The sequence below is a fragment of the Danio rerio genome, chromosome 21 (genome assembly GCF_052040795.2).
Source record: "Danio rerio strain M-AB ecotype USA chromosome 21, GRCz13ab, whole genome shotgun sequence".
In the NCBI taxonomy this organism is placed as follows: domain Eukaryota; kingdom Metazoa; phylum Chordata; class Actinopteri; order Cypriniformes; family Danionidae; genus Danio; species Danio rerio.
The window spans coordinates 39,610,487-39,636,166 of record NC_141041.1 but is presented as its reverse complement, the minus strand read 5'-3'; the positions used below and the strand labels follow the sequence as shown (position 1 = coordinate 39,636,166).

The following is a 25,680-nucleotide window of genomic DNA, read 5'->3' as shown; positions in this document are numbered from 1 at the left end:
TTTTTATTAGGCAGAACGAAAGTGTTAATTGAGCTCACTCAATTGGCAAATAAGACTGCCACACAGACGGCAGTCATACATTTGCTCTGGGGTGGGTATAAAACAGGTAAATAAACAGGTATAAAATGCTGCGCTTTCCATCTCCTTTATTCAGCCACATTGACTTCTGAGACTTCTCAAGTGAGTTTTGGGCTTAAGTCTGCATCGATGCATCCTCGATATCAATAACACAGCGGGAACTTTCACGCGTCCTCCATTATTGTGGTCTTGAGTTTTGGAACTGAACTTTGGCGGTTGATGATGACGTTTCAAATGCAGCGTGGCTCTGCCCACATTTCTTTTCAGTCACACAGTTTTCAGCAAGACGAGCAGGTGTCGCCTGTTCATGAATATTGAATAAGGCCATTTAAAAGATGACAAGGGCACATTTACGGAGCCGGGAGAGAATAAAAAGTGCTTAGTAACCCAGTTTTCCTCGGTCCCCAGCAGAGCGCAATGCTGTCGCCGGGGATTTGAGCAGAGTGATTGGTTGCGACGAGCACACTGACAGGGTTTTCTTCTCCGGCGTGTGGAACGTGCGGTAACGTGTGAATGACTTTTCGCTGCCATCTGTTCACGGGGCCCGATGGGATACGGGAACGAGAGGAAGAGAGCGCCTATGCTTGCGATTGTATACTCACTGCTCTTCACTGTCTGTCGTGGCTGTAGGGAACGCACATGGGCATCATGCCTGCGAGTGGGGAAAGGAGATGAAAAATATTCCCATTCCAGGGAATTCTCAGGGTGTAAAAGGCTCCATTAGAGTCCGATTGACTAAAGCAGTTCACAGAGAGCCCACTCGATATACTGATTAGCAGCCTTCAATAGACCTGCATTACGACCAGTTAATGGAGATAAAGTCAGGGCACTTTGATTATGTATGTTGTTCACACCATTTTTCTTTCTTGTAAAGCATACTTTTACAGTAAGAACTTAAGTTTATCTATATATACACTAATTATGTGATTATTTACAGGACCTAATTGTGGTAAGAAGTTTACACAAGTACACAAACTACTTTACTTATCATTTATAAACAGTTTTCATTAATATTTGCTAGGCAGCATGGTTATATTCACTGTTATTATTTGCATTTTACACTTAACAATTGATGAAGTTAGATACTAAAGGTCAGTTAAAGGGATAGTTCATCCAGAAATTAAAATGTTGTTTTCTTTTACTCATCCTTCACTTCTTCCAAACATGTTTACTGAACACAAAAGAAGATTTTTGACAGAAGTTGAAAACCATTTACTTCCTTAGTATTTGTTTGTCCTACTGTGGATATGCAGGTTTTCAGCTTTCTTCAGAATATCTTTATTTTGTTCAACAGATTGGAAAAGGTTTGGAAATACTTGAGAGTGAGTAAACAGATAGTATTTAAATTTTGGTCACACTTAATTTTGATGGTTTGTTTGTTGAATTGCATCTTAAATTGCATCTACATACCTACTAATTCTCAATAGATTATAAGTAGACCGTTAGGTTGGGGTTAGGGTTGGGTTTAGGGTTAGGGTTAGTGTAAGTTGAAATGTACTTGCAAAGTTTTTTATGGTCAGTTAAATGTTTGTTGAAGGAGCGGTATCAACAAATGTTAAGCAGACTACTAATACTTAAATGGACCATCAAAATAAAGTGTTACCAAATTTTTGGTGAACTATTCCCTTGACAACATTGGAAGGTTATTTAGCAGCACAGTGATTAACCTCATAAAACTATTTTAACTAGGTTTGCATGTGTTTCATTGCTTTATTTGCATGTCTATGGATAAAAATAAATAAATAAATAAATAAAAAAATTAAAAAATACAAAACAGAAACTGCTCAGGGACCTCTGTTTATCTGATACCGGGTCTGTGACGTCATTTACTTCTTCTTTCTTTTACATTTCAAAGGTCTGAACTGGAACAATACTCCCATAAGTTGTTCTTTTCTCTCAACAATTAGAAAAGAATAACTGGTAACACTTTATAATAACTACACACTATAAATCATTTAATAAGCATTAGCAAATAGTGAATTCATTATCTGTTAAGCATTAACTCTACATTAATAAATGTTAGTAAGCAGTTTATAACTGCAGCTACAAATGCTCTATTCTTGACTTATAAGCACCTATATAATGTGTTTAATAATTGTATTTTCATACTCTGTTAATGATTTATTTTTCATTACTAAATTAAGTATCGAATTATTTACAAACCGTTTGTATTTAAGAGTAGTTGAGGGTTTTCAGGACCATTCAGAATGAGTTAGTAAATGATTAATAAACTATTGAAACCAACATTTATGTCTTATTATACAGGCATATACTACTAGTTAACTAATATGTTAGTTAATGCTTTATTAACTCAACTTCATGCAGTTTTGTGACCTAATCTAAAGTGAGGACTATTCATGCTTTATAAATGCCTTATAGATGACTATTAAAGGCCAAGTGTCACCCATTTTTCTTTTTTCCCATGATTACTGACTTGTGCAGGAACCAGCAATATTAATTACAGCAACATAGACCACACTGAACCTAAAAGGTACACTTTCAAATTTAAGTTCACCTCTTTTTTGGAGGGGTTGATTATAACATAGACAACATATACAATTATTTTAATCACTTTCAACAGTGTTATGAATATTCCAAGAGTTTTCTTTAAAATTATACCAAACTTTTGCATTTATACCACTGCTTGTGCATTTGGCAAAGCTTTTGAATTTGGGTAAGCAAAATCCAGGCGGAAACCCGAAAACCAGTCCCTCTAGGATTTCGTGATTTTGCGATTGATTAATTTATTGCTAAATCAAGCAAACTCTGCAAAAAATTTGTGGATCTCGCATTTTTTATGAAATGCCTCGAAATTCTCGCAAACAACGCTCACTAAGCCATGATTTTACACACATCATGATCGTAGGTGGCTGTATATACTGTACTTTTACGCTGGTGTGTAACTCTGCATTAAATCAGACGAAGAAGACAGCGCAAGTTAAAGATGAGTAAACATACAAAGTCACATTTACCTACAAATATTACTGTGAGGTTAGTGAAATTAGTTAAATAAAGACTTGTTCCGAGCATACACAATTTATTTTTTTTTAAACATACATTATCCTTTAAATTTAGGTTACTGAACCCAGTGTCTAGGTCTAGGAGTAATAAAAAATACATAAATAATGAAGACTTTTGTCTGTGGTATAGTTTTTTCTACAGCAAATTAACACAAAATAAGGCCGCAAATATTAATAAAAGCTGCAGCAAAATATTTATTTTAGGCCACAAAAATCTGAAAAATGTCTGGAGGGACTGTATAACTATCCTGAGAAGAGGGAAAATTTAAAAAGGAACAAATCACAGCATTTGTGTAAACTATAGTACTGTATGGCTATGCATGCACATTTTGGTTTGTGTGGTAATATTAAAATGAAAGCGTTTACATGTCTTTTTCTCAAAACAAAATGGCATATGTAACATAATTTAATGTGATTGTAGTTGATAAATAATTATTAATGTAATCACTTTACACTGTAAAAATTGCCGTCGATTTGTGTTGGGACAACATGAAGGAATTAAGTTGTGGTGTTTCAGCTGATTTTAAATAAGTAGTTTAAATAAACAGCAAACATTTTTTGAGTTATTATTATACTTAAATGACTAGAGTACTTTTTTTTTAGAACTTAGAACTAGGTTTCTTGTTAGGACTGTGTGATTTGGGGAAAATATATAATTGCAATTTTTATTTATTTATTTTATTATTATTTTTTTAACAGATATTGCAATTTTGATTAGATTTGCGATTTAATTTTGTAGTAAAGCTTTAGCTCAATAATCTGTATCGTAGCTGTATACTGCTAAAATGCAGTGATTGTATGTTAAAAAAAGGAACTGAAAAGATATTAACTAACTTCAAGTTTGATTTTAAATGTTCAGTAATGAAACACTTATTTTTCTCTAGAGCAAACAGTAAACACAAAATAAAATGACCTTACCTTTCTGTAAACAAGCTGAACTCAATGGCTGTACTTTGAGTATTGACTTTTTAGCAACACTCACGACTCGGTTGTGCTCACTCTATTGGCTAGTTGCACTATCACACAAAGATGGCAGTCACGCATTTGCTCTTGGCTGGGAAATTAATTAATTAACTAATTAATTAAACTATACAAATATATTTCATATCTCAGCCATTTGCGATTAGTTAATCGCAACATTTTAAATCAAGATTGCGATTCGATTTCGATTTTGAATAATCGCACAGCTCTATTTCCCGGACAGAAAAACAAAACATTTCTCGAAATTTAAAGGGATAGTTCACCCAAAAATTATCATTTCCTTACCATTTACTTTTACAAATTTCTTTCTTCTGTTAAACACAAAACAAAATATTCTGGAGAATGTTGGAAAAAAGCAGCCTTTGACATTATGTCTATAAATCTAATTTTAATGTATTTATGTAATCATAATTACAAGGAAATAGCAAGTAACTTAAATTAACAGTAAACAATAACAGTAAATTAAAGAGACATTTTGATGTAGCAGGACTCAACTAGTATTTGTCTCATAAAATGCACTCTTTGTCTCATAAAATGTGCACCTAAAACAACAACATCCACAATAACACATTCTTCAGTGTAATTCAAAATTTTACCGTACCTCTACTTCCATATTACAGTATATTGTTGTACATAATCATACCAAGTTCCATATTTCCACACGATTAGCATTCAAGCACTCCTTTTGGAACATTGTGTCAAGAACACGACGGCTGTACCTTTCCGAAAGCACTCTCGAAAATGAAAGGATGGGTTTTATATAAGGGAAGCACCTGTCACAAGCGAGGAAAGAACTGCTCGGCCTCTAACAATACCCAGTCAAAGTGGAGCTAAATAAGAAAATAGCTTTAAGAGTCCCACGGGAGTCAAGTGCCTGTTCACGCACAATCGCCTGACTGCAGACTTCTAACGACTCCAGAATGTTGGAGCTTTTTTTTTTCTATCTCGTAGTTTGGGCACGCCTCGATTAGGAATGCTCAAAAGGATCAACTGAGTCAGATGCTCCAAATGAGGAAAGAAAGAACTCCCCTTGTTCTTCAACCAAGAGCATGATAGGAAACAGTTTTTCTTCTTGTTGTAAGTACAACCGGAAATGTCTGCTTATGTTTTTTTTTTAAGTCACTGAAGTTTGATTTGAAGCTATAGTAGTTGACCATCTTCAAAGGCGGGATCTTTTGACATTTCGCTGATTTTTCTTCCTGCACTATGTTGACCCCCATGGAATCGTTGTGCTGCCCCAACATGCTGTTTTCTAATTTGCTTTCCTCAAAGGAAATGAAGTCGTGTTATCGGAACACTGAGGTAATTGATTGTTTTCCAACGTGGCTTTTGTCCGAATTATGTAAAAACTATAATATAAACTCAGGCCTTTGTCAGTCAGCCACAAAGGCATTTGCAACAAAATAAAATAAACCGTTTTGTTTAGTTTTTGTTTTGTTTATTTATTTATTTATTTATTTATTTATTTTGTTTTCTCTTACAGTTTATTAATATTATTATTTTTTATTTTTTGGAATTTTTATTTTTGTATTTTATTTTTGTATATCATTATATTTGTTTAAAAAGGTTCACTTGAACTACAAAATTAAAATAAACTTTTGTTTTGTTAAGTTTTTTTGTTTTATTTAGTTTTATTTTTTATAAATTTTTTATTTAGCATTTTCACTTTTGTTTTATTTAATTTTTTTTTTTTTACAGTTTTGTTTAGATTTTTTAAAATTTTAAGTTTTGTTTTGTATAAGAAGGTTCACTTGTACCACAAAAATAAAATGAACTGTTTCTTTTTTTTAGTTTTTGTTTTATTTAATTATTTTATATTTTTATTTATTTTTATTTTGCAGTTTTGTTTAGATTTTTTTGTTTTGTTTTCCTTTTGTTTAAGAAGGTACACTTGTACCACAAAAATGTAATAAAAAGATTTGTTTGGTTTTGTTTAGTTTTTTTTTGTTTATTTTCATTTATCATTTTCGGTTTTGTTTTGTTTATTTTATAAATATTTTGATTTATTTATTTTACAATTTTGTTTAGATTTTTTTATATTTGTTTAAGAAGGTTCACTTGTACTACAAAAATGAAATAAACTGTTTTGTTTAGTTTTAGATTTTTTGTTTAGTTTTTTATTTATTTTTTTATTTACCATTTTCAGTTTTTTTATTTATTTAATATTTTTATTTATTTTTGTTTTCTTTAAGAAGGTTCACTTGTACCACAAAAAATAAAACAGTTTTTTTATTTTTATTTTTTATTCAGCCTTTTTAGTTTAGTTTAGTTTTATTTATTTAGAATTTTTATTTTCGATTCAACAGTTTTGTTTTGATATATTTTTTTTTTTGCATTTTAAGTTTTGTTTTGTTTTGTTTTCTTATGTTTAAGAAGGTTCACTTGTACCACAAAAACATCATAAACTGATTTGTTTAGTTTTTGTTTAGTTTAGTTTAGTTTTTTGTTTATTTTTATTTAGCATTTTCAGTTTAGTTTAGTTTTGTTTATTAATTTTATATTTTTATTTTACAGTTTCGTTCAGATTGTTTTTCTTTTTCTTTTTGCATTTTAAGTGTTGTTTACATTTTTTTTGCTATATTATTCTATTTTTCGATGAAAAATGTTACTTTTTAGCCATTAGTTATTTTTGTTGGCCAGGTTCTGTAAAGTGAATGCAGCATAGAGAAATTACCTGGAACTGAATGCTGAACTGAATAATCAAAAAGTACAGTAGTCTAATTTCAAGTGGATTAAAAAAGTGAATCAAAAAAGTTCAATAGTTTTAACACAACTTTCAAAAGGTTTTGATCCACTTCAAATGTTGTTGACTACTGTAGACATGCAACTTTTGGGTTGCAGTTTTGTTTGTAGTTTTTTCAAGGATTGGTAAAGTGGATCACAATTATATTTATTTAGAGCAGTTGCTTAAACACTGCATAACTTGATGCATAGATCTTAGAATGACTTTCAATGCTGTTTTATTAAAATTGTTATTAAAGATGTCATCTGCCTGTTTCATGAAGTAACAAACTGTAAGCTGCAGAATAGGTTTAGAGCTGACAAAAAAAAAAAAAAAAACCTACCTGTTTATATCAGGTTTACTCAATATACAGTAGAGTAAACATTCTCTGCTAACTTAAGTTTTATTGCACAGTTTGCGATTAACTCTGGAGTACCTACACCTGAAAATGTACAGCAAACAACCTATCAAATGAAACACTGAGAGCATCAGTTTGATTTATTTATCACTAAGCTAAAGAGCCAGCATAATTCACTTCCCTGTTAAAGGTTAAGAGATATCGTTATCAAAAACACAATGAATTTATAGGCATCTGCACGCCAGGAATAAATTCTGCTTATACAGCAAAATATTTAGAAAGAAGTCAAAAGGCAATAGCTGACTTAATCAAAGCATGTAATTTAACAAAACAGGCTCATTGGAAGTACGTGATTTAGTCAACATATTTGTGAAATTTCAAAAACATACTTAAACATATGTTTGAATGCAGTTTCGGGTGAGACATACAGCTTTTGTTCCTTTTCGTACCAATGATATTTACAGGGGCATAAAGGATTATTTTCTTGCAGTTTTTATAAACTAAACAAAATCCTTAACACTACACAACTTAATTGTGTCTTTGATTTGTGATTCAATACATTTACTTTACCTGTCATTTAACTTCATATGGACAACTTTTTTGGCATGGTTAGTTTGTTCGGTAGGTCACTTTGTATGGTGTTTGTTTCCACAAAGAATAAAGCATTGCAAAATCAAGGTAAAACTTTGTGGTTTTAATGCACTTTTTTTCTCACGTTTGCTTTTGAAAACACTTTTGGTAGTATTGAGTCAGTGGTTGCTAGGTGCCATTTTTTCCTGCAGTTCTTTACACAAAACCAATTTAGTACCTCAAAACTACATAATGGTGTATTAATGTGTATTAATGGTGTAATGCAAAATCAAGGTAAAACTATGTGGTTGCAGTGCACTTTTCTTTAATGTTTGCTTTTGAAAACACTTTTAGTTGGATTTAGGGAAGGGTTTAAATCAGTGGTTTACTTGATGTCAAGTTTTCTTGTAGTTCTTTACACAAAACCAATTTAGTACCACAAAACTACTTAATGGTGTTTATGATTTGTGATTGAATACATTTACTTCAGCTGTCATTTATCTTCATATGGAGAACTTTTCTGGCATGGCTAGTTTGCTTTGTTGCTCACTTTGTATAGTGTTTGTTTCCAGAGAAGAGATTAAAGCAATGCAAAATCAAGGTAAAACTGTGTGGTCACAGTGCACTTTTCTCTGACGTTTGCTTTTGAAAATGCTTTTGGTATAAATCAGTGATTCACTAGATGTCATGTTTTCTTGCAGTTCTTTAGATAAAACCATTTTAGAACCGCAAAACACAGCAACCTGGATTTGTGGATCTAAAATGTGCAATGAAATGTACCTTGTAATTTTCGTTTCATTAAAATGTGGGATGAGGCAGATATTTGCAATGAGCCTGGGCTGGAATGTAATAACTTACACGTAACCTGGTCAAAATTAAACTACCTTTCATAAGAAAAAACTCAATTAAACACTTTACTGGGTAAAAGCCAGCTTCTTGTTTAATATGCTTGCGTTACAATGCAAATGCAGGGTTTTCCGACAGTGACAGTAGAAAGCTAGCAGGTTCAACCAACAGAAACTATAAAGTGAAGAGTAGTTGAGTTCAGATAAAAAAAAATAAAAAATAAAAAAAATAAAATATATATATATATATATATATATATATATATATATATATATATATATATATATATATATATATATATATATATATATATATATATTGTTTTATTATGGTGGCATTAATCAAGGCAGGCTGTTGTACATCCAGGCTACTAATCTGGTTAACATCATGTATTCATATGTTTTAATATGTGATTGGCTGCCGTTCATCATGTCCTGATCCCTCTCTGATTTAATCAGTTAATTAAAAGTCAACTCTTTTCGCAAAGCAAAAAATAAAACAAAACTAAAGTGAAAAAAGTAGCTTGGTGAACTCTCAAAATCAAAGACTTCATTAATTATATCCGAACTAGAGTGGAATTGCGGTCTGGCAAACTGTGCTGAGGTGTTTTTTTTTTTTTTTTTACAGTACAGTTAACTCCATCGACTGTTTTCTACTTACAGGCACTACAACAGCTAAAGTGATTCATGTTGATTGCCTCTCTTTTCCACCACGCTCCACTGTTCATAGTTTTTAATTGGATTAGTAATATGATGGTCCAAAGTGATTCCCATTTGCCACGGCCATGACAAGCTTGTCAACAGATCAGTGAGTGAAACTGGAATATCTTAGGGTAGAAAAGAGAGGTAGGTCAGTAGACAAAAATTGATGCTGGAGGGGTCAATCAAAGTTTACAATTGATTCACGAGTGTTATAGTAAATATGTTGTTTATTGGCAATTTTTGACTATTTTATTTGACTATTGGCACAAATATGAAATATGAAGCACTCTAGAATGCTCTTAGAGATTGAAGGTGAATGTCTGAGTGATAGAAAAACAGTGTATGCCATGTAACACAGAATACTTCGATCTTCTCTTGCTAATAAAAATAACGTTTGCTGTTTATTCAAACCAATTATTTAAAATGAGCTGAAACAACACAATTTTGAGGAGGTTTTTGAGCCAAATCAAAGTTTTATGTTCAATCCAGTTAAATTTGTAAAAACTAAAAAGGTAATGTAATGTTGTCCCAAATCGATTGTGTGGAGCCTAGCTTTTTTTATTTATTTATTTTTTTTTACAATGAGGGACCCTCTTTCTAAAATATAAAGTGATCTACATACAGTATAGTATAGTACTGCGGTAACACTGAATTTTTTTCCCCATGTACTTCCATTCATACGTATGCCAGAAACGCAAGCTTGTGTGACACGTTTCACAGTTTGCTGCTTTGCAAAGTTTAAGCTTGGTGAACTCGGACCTGCGAAATCGCATCACATGGCTGCATGAGACCAATCGAAGATCAAAACATCAGTGTACAGAAATGCTCACTTTTTAATCTCCATCTTGTTCAATCTTGCCCCTTTTTACTGCGCCGTATGACAGAATTTTGCATGCTCAAACTCGTGTGATCGCGACATAAGAGTGTTACCATGTTTTCAAATGAATTGGCATTTTATTGCTGCAAAGTTAAAATAGTATCATTATATTATGTGTAAATAATATAAATACTTATATAACATGCTTATAAATAATTTTATCATATAAAATATATCATATTTTAATAAATATATCTGGAATACTTTATATAAAAATGTATTATATATATCATAATTCTGTATAGTGTTGTTCATGTGAAGGTTTCAGATTTGCAGTGTTATTAACATTCAGTGTTATTAACAAGTGACAGATGACTAGTATTAAACAGAATGACATTGATTAGTTGACTTTGCTATAAAAAAGTTATGTAAATACATTTCGTTTGGGTTCAGCGAGAGGAAAACAGGATAGACAAAGAGAATTCAAACTACAGTTGAAATCAGAATTATTAAACCCCGTTTGAATTTTTTTTCGTATTTAAATATTTCCCAAATGATGTGTAAATGTTCACAGTATGTCTGATAATATTTTTTCTTCTGGAGAAAGTCTTATTTGTTTTATTTCGGCTAGAATAAAAGTTTTTAATAAATTAAAAAAAAAAAATATGGTCAATATTATTAGCCCCTTCAAGCTATGTTTTTTGGATAGTCTAGTGAACAAACCATCATTATACAGTAACCTGCCTAATTAGCCTAACCTGCCTAGTTAACCTGATTAACCCAGTTAAGCCTTTAAATGTCACTTTAAGCTGTATAGAAGTGTCTTGAAAAATATCTAGACTAATATTCTTTACTGTCATCATGACAAAGATAAATTAAATCAGCTATTAGAAATGGGTTATTAAAACTATTATGTTTAGAAATTTGTTGAAAAAATCTTCCCTCCGTTAAACAGAAATTGACAAGCAAAATAATACATTGGGCTAATAATTCAGGGGGTTTGATAACTCTTACTTCAACTGTACATGGTGCTATTAGTTAGCGGTCTAACTGCAAGGCTACTAGCACTGAGTGTTTTGAAGTGTTCTGTCTACTCTGACTGAAGTCTCTACTGCATGTGGACATGTTGTATGCTGTCATGAATGGATTTGTCAATCTTGTAATACTTGTAAGCTCTAAAGCTGAAATGTGGCGCTATTATGAACAAGTTGCTCATCTTGGCTTTACCACGATCAGTTTATTGGTGATTCTTCTCTGGTTTGTGTTTGTTAGCACTGCAGTATTAATAGAACGGCGGGAAAAACACTTGCTGCTTGATGTACTTGGACATGATCCAATGATATGCAGCAGCGGAATTTGCATTTTGCTTTTCTGGCTTATTTTTGCTCTGCCAGCACCCTTGCGCAGGGTTCGAACTGTCATGTACCTGTCTCTTTGATGTCCCGTCTCACAATGAAGTGTGAGAGATAAGTGTGTGTTTGTGTTTTGTGTTGAATAATTTGTCTAGCGTGTCGTATGTTAGCGGAAAATGATTCTTAGGCTGTGCATCTTCACGTATCTATCATGGCAGAGGATGTATGATTGTTCCATGTGTAGGAAATGTATAACCTGCTAATCCAACAACTTTCATTCAAGGGGTCTGTTTAAAGAAACCGAATTTTCCCATGAAATCACTTTTTCAGTATTTATTATATGCATTTATTATAAAGATTTCAAAAATGTTATTATGTTTATGTTATTTAATTTTATTGATCTTTTTATACAGTGTTTAAATATTTCCCATGTGAATGTTCAACAGAGCAGACATTTTTTTTCACAGTATTTCCTATTATGATAATATATATATATTTTTTCATCTGGAGAAATAATTATTTACCTTTATTTAACAATTTTTAAGGTCAATGTTATTAAGATAAAAAAAACATTTTTAATAAATTAACCTAATAAATAATTTAAAGTACACATGAATTTGAGTTAATGATCTAGTATATATAGTATACTATAGTAGTAAAAAATACTTGTAGACATTATATACTGTTATCAAAAATTTGTTAGAAATTAGTTAATATTCATTCATTTTTCATTCATTCCTTCATTAATTTTCCCTTTGGCTCAGTCCCTTTAATCTGGGGTCGCCACAGCGGAATGAACCGCCAACTTATTTAGCACATTTTACACAGCGGACCCTTCCAGCTGCAACCCATCTCTGGGAAATATCCATACACACTTATACACTAAGGACAATTTAGCCTACCTAATTCACATGTACCGCATGTCTTTGGACTTGTGGGGGAAACCGGAGCACCCAGAGGAAACCCACACGAACGCAGGGAGAACATGCAAACTCCACACAGAAACGCCAACCTTCTTGCTGTGAGGGGACAGCACTACCTACTGCGCCACTGCATCGCCCTTGAAATTAGTTAAAACTGAAATTAAAATGCTGTGTTAAAATAATGGATCTCTGTTAAACACTGCTTGGTAGAAAGAATGAAATTTTCACAGCAGGGCTAATAATAATAATAATAATAATAATAATATTAATAATAATATATTATTATTATTCTAAAATTAATTGTGTAATGGAGGCCAGCTAGCGAAGTGCTATGCAGGTAAACCTCACTACAATGAATTGCTACTGTGATTACAGCTTAGAGTAAGTTGAGTGCAGTAGGACCAGTGGGTTACATGTGGGGGCTCTTACGGGATGGGAGTGAGGTTTAGGGTGTTGAGTGTAATGGAGGCGAGTTATCGAAGTGCTGTGGAGGTAAACCTCACTCCTCTGACCTCAAAAGGTGCTCTAATGACAGATTCTAGAGGCCATGGTCGTTAGCCTACTTGTTAGAGCAACCAACTCCCATACAATGAATCTCCGGTTTGATCCCAGCTCAGATCAGGTTGGGTGCAGCATGATCAGTGTGTGACAATTGTAATAATCATAATAATGATTAATAATAATTTGCGTTCAACTGTATATATTTTACAGACTAAATTAAAATATTTCATTTTTTAGAAGTCACATGACATCTCATTTTACAGCAACAATGAATCTTTTCTTGTTGTTGAACGTTGTCACATTTAATCATGGGCAATATGGGCGATAGCCCCGGGTGGCATCTTGCAGGGGGTCGCGCAAAAAAAAAGTGCCCCAATAAAAGCTTTAAGATAAGATTTACTTTATGCAAGTGTATTAATTTAGAGTGGTTATCCCAGAATAAAAACGTTAGGTGCTATTCACATTGGCCGTCTTTTGCATACACAAGTTTGTTATACTTTATGTGCTACCGAAACAACACTGGTGTAAAAAAATTGACACATCTGCGCGCCTCACATGCGCTGCTCCTCATCGCGATTGTTTACATGCATGCCGATATGCATCGACATGCAAGTCGACAAAACTAAAGTTTATACATCATCAAATGGTTATATTACTTTGACTAAGCATGGCTATGAAGCAGAAAGGAGAAATAATGAGTCAGGGAGGTAACTAAGACTTCATGACATTAATTCTCGACCATGAGTCAGGACTAAGACAACAGTAAATTCTATAAAGCATATATATATATTTTTTTTGTATTTTATAGTACTGTCATAATTAATATTCATGCAAAATTCAACCACATTGTGTCTTTATTTCTTGGGGTATGAGAATAGGGTATGTTTTGGGGTGGTTTCGTCCGGGGCGCCATTTAAACTAGAACCGCCACTTTTGTTGAACATGAGTTTTTTTTCTCTTTGTTAATAAAACTGGAATAAATTAGAAAAAAAAAATAGAAGAAACAGAAGCAGAGCAATTGTATGTGGGTTTTGAACACTTATAAAGAATATTTTATAAATATCATAAAAACACTGTCGTCTTTTGTCTGTTTCTCTCCAGTTCTCGGCCTGGTCGTCCTCCTAAGCGCTCTCTCGGTGTGGCGATGCAGGACAGCTCTCGTTTGCTTCCTCACAGTGTTCATGGGCTGCTCTCTCCAGGTCTGCTGTCACCAACAGGTAAGACCCCCGTCTCGCTCACTCAACCCACATTAAAAAAAGTATTTGAACCTACTTTTACAAAAAAGTTATTGTAATTTGTTACAGCAAATTTTTTTTGTTTGTTTTTCTTGAAGTATCATTTGACTTTGGTTGACATTTTAAAATGTAATTTAATCTAAATCAAAATAAGGATTTAGGTCAAGAAAAACAGACAAACAGACATTCACATGTACTTTGGTACACTGTAAAAGCCAAAAAGTTAAGGTAACTCAATCTATATGAGCAAACTGATTGCAGCAAACCATTTAAGTTAAAAGATTCCTAATGAATACTGTGAACTTAAACTATTTGAGTAAACGAAGCAATCTGAGCACAGCAAAGCCCAATAAATGAAGAGAAGTCAAACCACAAGAGTACTGTAAAACCCACTAAGTTAAGGCAACTTAAACCGTTTGAGTAAACCGATTGCTACAAACTATTTGAGTTAAAAAACTAATCTATATGAGTACTGTGAACTTACTCCATTTAAATGGAAGTAATGAGGTATTTAATTAACTCATTACCTTCAAAACCTTTTTCAAATGAGTAGAATTAACTTCCAGTCAAATTTGAGTTAACTACACTCATTTCATTTGATAAAGCTGACTGTTGGGTTTTACAGTGTTGGAGGTAAATTTTTCGAATGGAAAACATTGCATTTTTAATGTAAGATTTTGACTTGCAGATGATTTTTTCACCGTAAGACAAACAATGTGAGCTATCAAAACTGGTTAGTTTGGATTCAATTTGCTTTAAGGCAAATCGAATAAAGCAGGTTAAAATCAAAAATCTTATTTTTCCACTTAATCCAATATAGGAAGTACTTTAAATGAAAAACACTGTAGTTTCACTACAGTAGTTTTTTTTAGACCTAAATACCAGGCTCACCCGTCACACAGATAGCAGCGTGTGAAACTCACATAAATGACCATTTGTCCCATTTACGCTTGCTTTTTTTTCTTCTTTCTCTTGTGATATTTCTCTTTTTTATTTGATCTGTTCTGTCCGTCTTTTTTCCCATCTCTGTCGCTCTCCTTTTTCTCTCCTCCTCCCACTCTTCCACCTTCTGCAAATCAGCTCATATTGATTTTCCCCCTCTGTCCTTCACTGGCCACCACTGCGCCTCAAACAGAGGTTAAACTATTGAATTTCTGTAGCCTCTTTGCTTTTTTTTTTCCTGTGCACGCATTTGCTTTCTCTCTTTCTCTCTCTCATCATCCCTCTTTCATCCTTTGCAATACAATCTCTTTCAGAGGAACCGTTGATCGCTTTTCAGACCAAATCCCAAACCGCCGCGTGTTTATATTTCACGACTAAAACCGCATGTATGACTTGTTTAACATTGTGTTCGGATACGTTATGTCCGTTTTTTTTTTCTCCTGTAAGTCGTCGTTTCGCTTCTTGCCTTTTAGTTTCAGTTCTCTAAATTGCTGATGGTAGTGGCAATTTAGCTCTCACAATGGCCAGCGTGCGTATCGATCTGCGCAGCGCGGAGTAGCCGGAGCAGTCCGTTAGCCGGCCCTGCTGATTGATTTTAGATGACTCTGTTGTTATTTCTGCCGGCCGCTCTGGGGGGGAAGGAGCTTTTTAAGATGTGCATCCACATTTCTCTCAATCCCTTTGCTCATCCCACCGTCCCCAATGCTAACAAACATCTGACTTTGTAGGAAATTATGTGATTTGAGAGTGACGCGAGTTGATGCAGAGACATTATCGTTATGGAGCTGTTTCATCAAGCACTGATTTGAATCATTTATAAAACTATTTGTGTAATTATAATAATTAGATTATTTTTGAGTTTTGTTATAAAGGTTGTTATACGAGAATGCAGTATTATGCAAGTAATTAATTAATTAATGTAATTATTTTAATAAAAAAAACTGTTTCATTTAGCAAAGGTGGATTTCTTGCCCCATTTTTTACTTCACATGTTCACATGACAATGTTTAAAATCATAAAATCATATTTTATATTAGTCCTGGCAAAGATTAATCACTTCCAAAATAAAAGTTTGTTTTGTTTGTGTATTTGTCATGTATATACTAGTACACACATGCAACATCCATGCATACATTTGAGAAAATGTTTATTTATATTTATATTAGGGTGTACAATTTCAGCATCGATATCGCAATGTGCATCTGCAATAGTAACATAGCATAGTTGGGATTATATATGTGCAAAAGTCACAGTTTGGTGGAGATTTGTGGAATTATTGCAGTTTAACCATAATAGTGTGAAATTATATTATTGGCATTAAGAGATTAAAGTTTTCAGGTACAAGACATTTTACCATTTGGAAGTTTAATAAAGTATAATTGTATTGATTTGTTTATACATCAAAAACTTTGCAGCATAATTTAAACATTATAAAAGCTAACCCAATACCTAATCTACCTGAATATCTAATAACAAGGAACAAATTAGGAGTTTATTGAAGCAAAAGTCATGGTTAATGGTCTGCCGATAGAGGGAAGTAAGCCTTAAAATAAAATGTAAAAGAATAAAAAGTAGTGCCATTCAATCATTTGGGAAAATTGTATAGCAGCATTATATCGCAATATATATCGGAGAAAACAAATATTGCAAAGTCAGATTTTTCCAATACTGTGTAGCCCTAAAATATACAGTTAAAGTCAGAATAATTAGCCCCCTGTTTATTTTTTGCCACAATTTCTTTTTAACAGAGAGAAGTTTTTTTTCAACACATTTCTAAACATAATAGTATTAATAACTCATTTCTAATAACTGATTTATTTTATCTTTGCCATGATGGCAGTAAATAACATTTCATTAGATATTTTTCAAGATACCTCCATACAGCTTAAAGTGACGTTTAAAGGGTTAACTGGGTTAATTAGGTTAACTAGGCAGGTTAGGGTAATTAGGCAAGTTATTGTGTAACGATGGTTTTTTTTTTGTAGAGTATCGAAAAATAGCTTAAAGGGGCTAATAATTTTGACCTTAATATAGTTTTTTAAAAATTAAAAACTGCTTTTATTCTAGCCCAAATAAACAAATAAGATTTTCTCCAGAAAGAAAAATATTATCAGACATACTGTGAAAATTTCCTTGCTCTGTTAAACTTAATTTGGGAAATATTTAAAAAAAGAAATATTTCTGACTTAAACTGTGTGTGTGTGTGTGTGTGTGTGTGTGTGTGTGTGTGTGTGTGTGTGTGTGTGTGTGTGTGTGTGTGTGTGTGTGTGTGTGTGGGTGCGTGTGTGTGTGTGTGTGTGTGTGTGTGTGTGTGTGTGTGTGTGTGTGTGTGTGTGTGTTAAATGTATATATTGCTAATGAAACAAATTCTGTATAAATGTAAATATCTATGTAAAATGTGGAATGTGGTTTAGGTTTATTGTTGCATGCAATTTTACACAATTATTTGTAATTACTGTAGTAAATTCATGGAACCTGTGTAAGAAGGACACCTTAAATAAAAGGTTAAATTGCCCTGACAGTCAGTATACTTTATAAATGTAGTTACAGTTTGTTACGTCCTTTTAGATGTTAATATTAAACTAGGAGTAGGTGACATAACATATAATAGTTTATTGTGTGTGACAAGTGGATGGAGAAAGAAATGAACTGAAAATCAAATATTAATGCAATTATTTATTACAGTGAAACCAGTGAAAATATATTGTACAGTGAAAGAAAAATATTTAAAATTAATAAATTATGAATTACCTGGGGGAGAGGAAGTAGTTAGATGTGCTTAAATCAAAGAAATAAATACAACAAAACTCAGTGACTGTTTACGACAAACTAAACTAAATATGAAAAGAAAAGCATGAAAAGATGATAATTTACCCCTATAAATGTGGTAAATAAGTTTAAGTGTTTATTCTGTATTCCATTCATTGTATCTCAACCCCCCTTGGGTGTTTCTGATGTATTTATGTGCATAAATCCATGCAGTACTCAAATAACTGACCTTCACATGTATGTCAGGATGCCTTCGTTTATTATCCCTGACAGCATTATATACATGTTGTGAAACCCGAGTAGCTGAACTTACTCTGAGCATATATAATGAACAGTCCCTCCATTCCACTTCTTCAGTTACTTGTTCATATTTCAATAAGAATAGAATATGCATAATGAAAGTAAGTTTCATTCATTCATTTTCTTTTCGGCTTAGTCCCTTTATTAATCTGGGGTCGCCACAGCGGAATGAACCGCCAACTTATCCAGCATATGTTTTACGCAGCTTGATGCCCTTCCAGCTGCAAAAAAAAGTGTAACATGTAAAATTCACATAAATCACTTAAATTCTTAAAAAAACTAAACAAAAAAAAAAAAAAAGATGTATGGCCTTTTTATTGAAGCACCGTATTCATGGTAATGAACTGCTGAAATTATTAAATTATAAATGAGCCACAATTCTCAAAGATGACTCAATTTGTGATATTTTTTTCAGCAAATTACTGGATTTGCTACTTTTTAATGAGGTAAAATGAGTGTAATTAGCATTGGTTTGTAATATTAATCTAGTATGGCTTCTAATTAAAGTTGTCCTTATTGTAGTCAGTAATTATACAAGTGTGTATTAATAATGAATTAATTCTATAATAAAATTGAATTATTTAAAATTATATATGTACTCTATATAAATAAAATGACTGCAACAATGTCTTTTTCCTTCTGATATACAGTTGAAGCCATAATTATTAGCTCCCTGTTTATTTTCCCCCAATTTCTGTTTAACGGAAAAAAGATTTTTTTTCAACGCATTTATAGACATAATATTTTGAATAACTAACTTATATAATTACTATTTTTTAAATCTTTGCCACGATGACCTAATTTTTTACTACATTTTCCAAGATACTAGTATTCAGCTTAAAGTGACATTTAAAGAAGAAGATTAATAAGGTTAACTAGGCAGTTTAGGGTAATTAGGCAAGTTATTGAACAATGATGCTTTCTTCTGTAGACAATCGAAAAAAGAATGCTTAAAGGGGCTAATAATATTGAACTTACAATAGCAAAAAAAAAAAAAAAAAGAGTAAAAACTGCTTTTATTCTATACAAAATAAAACAAATAGGACTTTCTACAAAAGAAAATATATATATATATTATAGGAAATACTGTGAAGAATTTCTTGCTCTGTAAAACATCATTTACTGTATGTTTATAAAATAATTAAGAGAGTAATTATTTTGACTTATAATAGTAGGGCTGCACGATTAATAGAGGAAATCGATTCAACCCCCTACATAATCTTAATTCAGCATCTCTAAGATTAAGCCAATTATATTTTCAAGTTCAGGAAAGAAACATAAAGGCATTATCAGAAGTCTATACATTGTTTTATATACGTTGCTCAGCAATTTGGACACCTCCTAATGTTGTTGAAAGTGTCAGCATACTGAATTAATAAAGTATGATTAACCCAGGCTCATTCTGATTACATAGCAATATATACATTTTTGGAGAGAGCAAAATACGTCCCAGGAGTTACCTTTTTGTGCAGTTTTTTTTTTTCACGAATCCACCAGAGGCTGTTGTGTACGCTTTTTCAGATCTCAAACTACTCTAGCAATTGCCATTCAGGCCTGCCATTCTCACATAAATCAACAGAGGCCACTGTTGACTGACTGACTTACTGACTAACCAACCGACAAATAACCCCAACCCACCCCTTCCCTAAACCCAACCAATAGTGTTTTAAAAAGCACAGATTTACCCACCCCCTCCCTAAACCCAACTGACAGTGTTTTAAATGGCTAAAAATCTAAAAAAAGAAAAGCCCCTGATTTTTACCATGTTTTCAGATTTGACCACATTCTCACCTTGTCATTTACTTGTTTATTTTAGTTTTTATCTTTTGTTTTACTCTTACCTGCTTTCTGGAACCGGTCTTTATTGGACTCGACCCCCGTTGCCGTGCTCCGCTCTAAAGATGACATGCAGCTGTATGTAGCTGTGGCTACATAATTCACGACCTCCAGAAATGTACATAGGGCTACGTTTTCAGAGTGAGCTTATGTTGTGTATAATTCACCCCAAAAGTCATTGTCTTCATGTAATGATGTTTTTGTGGCTGCGAAGTCACACATGGGCTGGCACACAGTTTGTTTACCATAGAGAGGACATAGGATTTTACCAGTAAAAAAAATGGTCTAATAATGTTGTCAGTGACAGATTGCAAGCATTTTAAACATCAGAACTTCAGAATTATGAATCGTTGTGTTGTGATGTCATCACTTTACTGTGCATTAAAGACCAGGACAAATTTATATTCTATTCAAGTCCACCATTGCAAGTCTATACAAAATTGAACATTTTAACCAACATTAGGTCCACAAATAGGCATAATACAACATGACGTAGGCCCATTCTGAAAATGTAGCCCTATATACATTTCTGAAGACCGCAAATTATGTAGCCAGAATTATGTATGGCTGAATTCCATGTTTAAAATGAACCCTATGGTTTGGTATGACCCCCTTTTCTCGCTTACCTTCATTTCCATACTCAACATGTATGTCGGTAGATTTGAGACACAGAGTGTAGATGACTGCAACAACAGGGTTTGAGTCTTTTGAAGAACGGTTCCAGAAAGCAGGTAAGACAAACAAAGCAAAAAGAAGAAAAAAAAGTAAATAACTTGTTAAAAGGGTAAGAATGTTGTAAAATCTGAAAATGTAAAAATCAGGTGAGGGCTTTTCTTTTTTTGAAATCATTTTTCTAAACGGTGCGATTGGGTTTAGGGAAGTGGGTGGGCGGGTCAATCACTACTTTTTAAAACACTATCAATTGGGTTTAGGGAAGGGAGATGGTGGGGTTATCGGTCAGTTGGTCAGTCAGTAAATGAGTCAGTCGACAGCTGCCTTTAGTGGATTTACGTGAGAACAGCAAGCGCAAATGGCACTCGCGAGAGAAATTTGAGATTTGAAATAGCGTATACAGCGGCCTCTGGTGGATTCGCGAAAACAAGAACTGCAAAATAGTGAGAAAATCATGATCTTTATTTTGACCAAAACAAAATTGATTCTCATTTTAGCCAGAATTGTGCAGCCCTAGTATCTACTCAAACTTTTTTTTTCTAACCTATCTTAATAAAACACTATTTTGCATGTGTGACCATCATCATATTAGTGTTAAGAAATATACTTTAGCTATTGTCGCAGTTACTAACACATAAGCAGATTTTGATCAGAGTTGCCATTTAATTATTAGCCGCAATTTGTGCTGTTTTTGCCTGCTAATGCCATAATTAGGCAGAACTAAGTGGCAGCTCGACTGATACAGCGCTTAGTGGTGGATATCAGTGCCTTCACCCTCACCGTCGAAAAGAGAAAAACAACCAGAGAAAGACGTCTCTGGAGAAACGGAGCATTTTTCTTTTCTCTGGAAGGCCTCCACTGTGTTTTCAGTCAGGATGGCATGGCTGAATGCTGTTTGTTGGGGGGACTTGTAAACCAGGTGTTGTTGTGTGGTTTGTTTTTGCATTTAGTTTCCTGAATTGCTGTTGTTGACAGAAACCTTAAAAGCTTGTGGCACTTTAGCGGAGAGTGAGAGAACGATAGGTGATATACTGTACACCTTATACTGTATGTTCAGGACACTTTAAAAGAAAACTTTTAATATTTGATGATGAATGATTTCTTAAACTGTTTGGCTTCTCTATGTGATCAAATAGGATTTTAATTTGGCCGATGATCAAAATATATAGAATTTGATTAAAGAAGTCTACTATGCCCTACATGGATGTCAGAATATCAGATTTAAAGAATTTTTTATTACAAGTTTATTATGAGTTTATGGTACATTAGTTAGGCTGATTGGATTGGTTTCCACCAAAAATAAGAATTTATAAAATATATATTTTATTTACAATGGAGTATGCAGAATATAAAGAGGTTAATTATTGATTTTTTTTTAAATGTGTGAACATTATAGTTTCTTTCATCCGTTTTCAGCTTAGTCAGTTTGCCCCCCTTAATCGGGGATCGCCACAGCGTAATTAACCGCCAACTTATTCAGCAACCGCAACACGAGGAGAACATGCTAAGACAAAAATGCCAACTGACCCAGCCAAGGCTCGAACCAGCGACCTTCTTGCTGTGAGGCGATTGTGCTACCCACTGCGCCACCATGCTGCCTCAACATTATAAATTATATAAATTTTAAAAAGTATTATTCTGTTTTACTTAAGCTTTTAAGTGTTTAGTGTTCATTTTTTCTGCATTGTCATGGCTACAAAATTGAAAACTAATTCACTTTTTAATTGACTATTTTAACTATTAAAAGTTTATCTGTGATTTATGAATTTAAAATCATACATATTTGGTTATATTATTGATCTATTATTGTGAGTATTTTATTTTATATTATATTATTATTTAATTTTATTTCATATACTGTGATTTGATTTACTTTCATTGCGTGTCGCTGTAACCATATTTGTTTCATTTATTTATTTTATAAGCAAAAATATAAATTGAAAATGAAATTACACATTCAAATTTGTTGTTGTTATTATTATTATTATTATTATTATTATTACCATTATTATTAATATTATTATATTATTATTATTGTATATAGTGCTGAAAACGTAGCACTATATACATTTCTATAGATCGCGAATTATGTAGCCAGAGGAAAGTATGAAGGAACGTAGAGGAACAGAGGAACGTGTTTCATCTTTAAAATGAATGCTACGGGTGGTATGACAGCTTGAACGTTGGAGGATTTGAGATGCATAGCGAATTGACCTTGATGGCAGGTTTTGAGTCCGCTGATGAATGATTCCGGAAATCAAGTGAAATTAGGGGACTTTTTCGGGAGAAATAGCAAATCGGTAGGGTCTTGGGAGATGGGTCTGAAATACTTTAGCTATTGTCGCAGTTACTAACACATAAGCAGATTTTGATCAGAGTTGCCATTTAATTATTAGCCGCAATTTGTGCTGTTTTTGCCTGCTAATGCCATAATTAGGCAGAACAAAGTGGCAGCTCGACTGATACAGCGCTTAGTGGTGGATATCAGTGCCTTCACCCTCACCGTCGAAAAGAGAAAAACAACCAGAGAAAGACGTCTCTGGAGAAACGGAGCATTTTTCTTTTCTCTGGAAGGCCTCCACTGTGTTTTCAGTCAGGATGGCATGGCTGAATGCTGTTTGTTGGGGGGACTTGTAAACCAGGTGTTGTTGTGTGGTTTGTTTTTGCATTTAGTTTCCTGAATTGCTGTTGTTGACAAACCTTAAAAGCTTGTGGCACTTTAGCGGAGAGTGAGAGAACGATAGTGATATACTGTACACCTTATACTGTATGTTCAGGACACTTTAAAAGAAAACTTTTAATATTTGATGATGAATGATTTCTTAAACTGTTTGGCTTCTCTATGTGATCAAATAGGATTTTAATTTGGCCGATGATCAAAATATATAGAATTTGATTAAAGAAGTCTACTATGCCCTACATGGATGTCAGAATATCAGATTTAAAGAATTTTTTATTACAAGTTTATTATGAGTTTATGGTACATTAGTTAGGCTGATTGGATTGGTTTCCACCAAAAATAAGAATTTATAAAATATATATTTTATTTACAATGGAGTATGCAGAATATAAAGAGGTTAATTATTGATTTTTTTTTAAATGTGTGAACATTATAGTTTCTTTCATCCGTTTTCAGCTTAGTCAGTTTGCCCCCCTTAATCGGGGATCGCCACAGCGTAATTAACCGCCAACTTATTCAGCAACCGCAACACGAGGAGAACATGCTAAGACAAAAATGCCAACTGACCCAGCCAAGGCTCGAACCAGCGACCTTCTTGCTGTGAGGCGATTGTGCTACCCACTGCGCCACCATGCTGCCTCAACATTATAAATTATATAAATTTTAAAAAGTATTATTCTGTTTTACTTAAGCTTTTAAGTGTTTAGTGTTCATTTTTTCTGCATTGTCATGGCTACAAAATTGAAAACTAATTCACTTTTTAATTGACTATTTTAACTATTAAAAGTTTATCTGTGATTTATGAATTTAAAATCATACATATTTGGTTATATTATTGATCTATTATTGTGAGTATTTTATTTTATATTATATTATTATTTAATTTTATTTCATATACTGTGATTTGATTTACTTTCATTGCGTGTCGCTGTAACCATATTTGTTTCATTTATTTATTTTATAAGCAAAAATATAAATTGAAAATGAAATTACACATTCAAATTTGTTGTTGTTATTATTATTATTATTATTATTATTATTACCATTATTATTAATATTATTATATTATTATTATTGTATATAGTGCTGAAAACGTAGCACTATATACATTTCTATAGATCGCGAATTATGTAGCCAGAGGAAAGTATGAAGGAACGTAGAGGAACAGAGGAACGTGTTTCATCTTTAAAATGAATGCTACGGGTGGTATGACAGCTTGAACGTTGGAGGATTTGAGATGCATAGCGAATTGACCTTGATGGCAGGTTTTGAGTCCGCTGATGAATGATTCCGGAAATCAAGTGAAATTAGGGGACTTTTTCGGGAGAAATAGCAAATCGGTAGGGTCTTGGGAGATGGGTCTGAAATACGGGCGAGACTGCCAGGAACAATGGGAGTGTTGGCAGGTTTGGGGTGGACGCTGGTCAATCTGTGCTTTTTAAAACACTATCAGTTAGGTTTAGGGAAGAGGAGGGTGGGTCAGTTGACACTCTAGAGCGACCTCTGGTGGATGTACGCAAGAACAGCAGGTGCGAATGGCACTCGCAAAAGAAATTTTAGATCTCAAAAAGCGTACACAGTGGCCTCTGTTGGATTCGCGAAAACAAAAACTGCAAAAAAACTTAGCCCCTGGGATGTATTTGGCACTCTCCTGAAATGTATATAGGGGTATGTAGGCAAAATGAGCGTGGGTTTCTTAAGCCTTTTAATCGAAACAATAACATATTTATCTGGGATTTATCAATTCAGAGTCAGGTAAATTTGGTCATAATATTGATATATTATTGTTATTTTTTTTATTTAATTTTAGATTTGATTTGCTTCCATTTTATGTGCGTCACTGAAACCATTTTTTGTTTTGTTTATTTAATTTTTAAGTACTAATATTAATTTTGGTAGCCAACAATATGACATTTTTTTTTAAAGAATTAAATTAAGTCACACATTAATATGTTTTATTATTAGTGTTATTATTCAAGTAAATCTAAGAAAATATTCAATATATTTTACAGCATAAATTAATTTAATTTTATTTAATTTTATTTAATTTTATTTATGATCTTGATTACAAAATAATAAAATTACATTTAATTAATACTGTTTTAGTTCTTCAAAAATATATAGCAGTAATAATGTAGCTAGCCTGCTACCACAAATCAAATATCCTTTATATAGTTGACCGTACGCATGGGTAGGTTGACTTTCACAGATGTTTCCACACACTGTCTGTTCAGGGTTCGAGTCTGGGCTCTCCGCTGATAACAGATAACTGATGGGCAGCACTGATACGAAATGTCAGCGAAAGGACACTTGAACGCTCTCTCTCAAACTCACACATTCCCACATACACGTCCCCGGCCTTCGATCTTGCACATAC

General features: G+C 33.1%; 1 protein-coding gene across 4 annotated transcripts in view; it reads left to right on the top strand.

Annotated features, from left to right (window-relative positions):
• Positions 1–25,680, top strand: part of dacha (dachshund a) — a 302,853-nt gene that overhangs the window by 116,929 nt on the left and 160,244 nt on the right. For all 4 annotated transcript variants that reach the window (XR_015519413.1, XR_015519414.1, XM_087299132.1 and 1 more), the window contains 1 exon segment: positions 13,971–14,086. Coding sequence is in view for 2 of the 4 variants with exons in the window: in XM_087299132.1 (XP_087155258.1) it covers positions 13,971–14,086 (116 nt within the window). In the remaining 2 variants the exon portion in view is untranslated.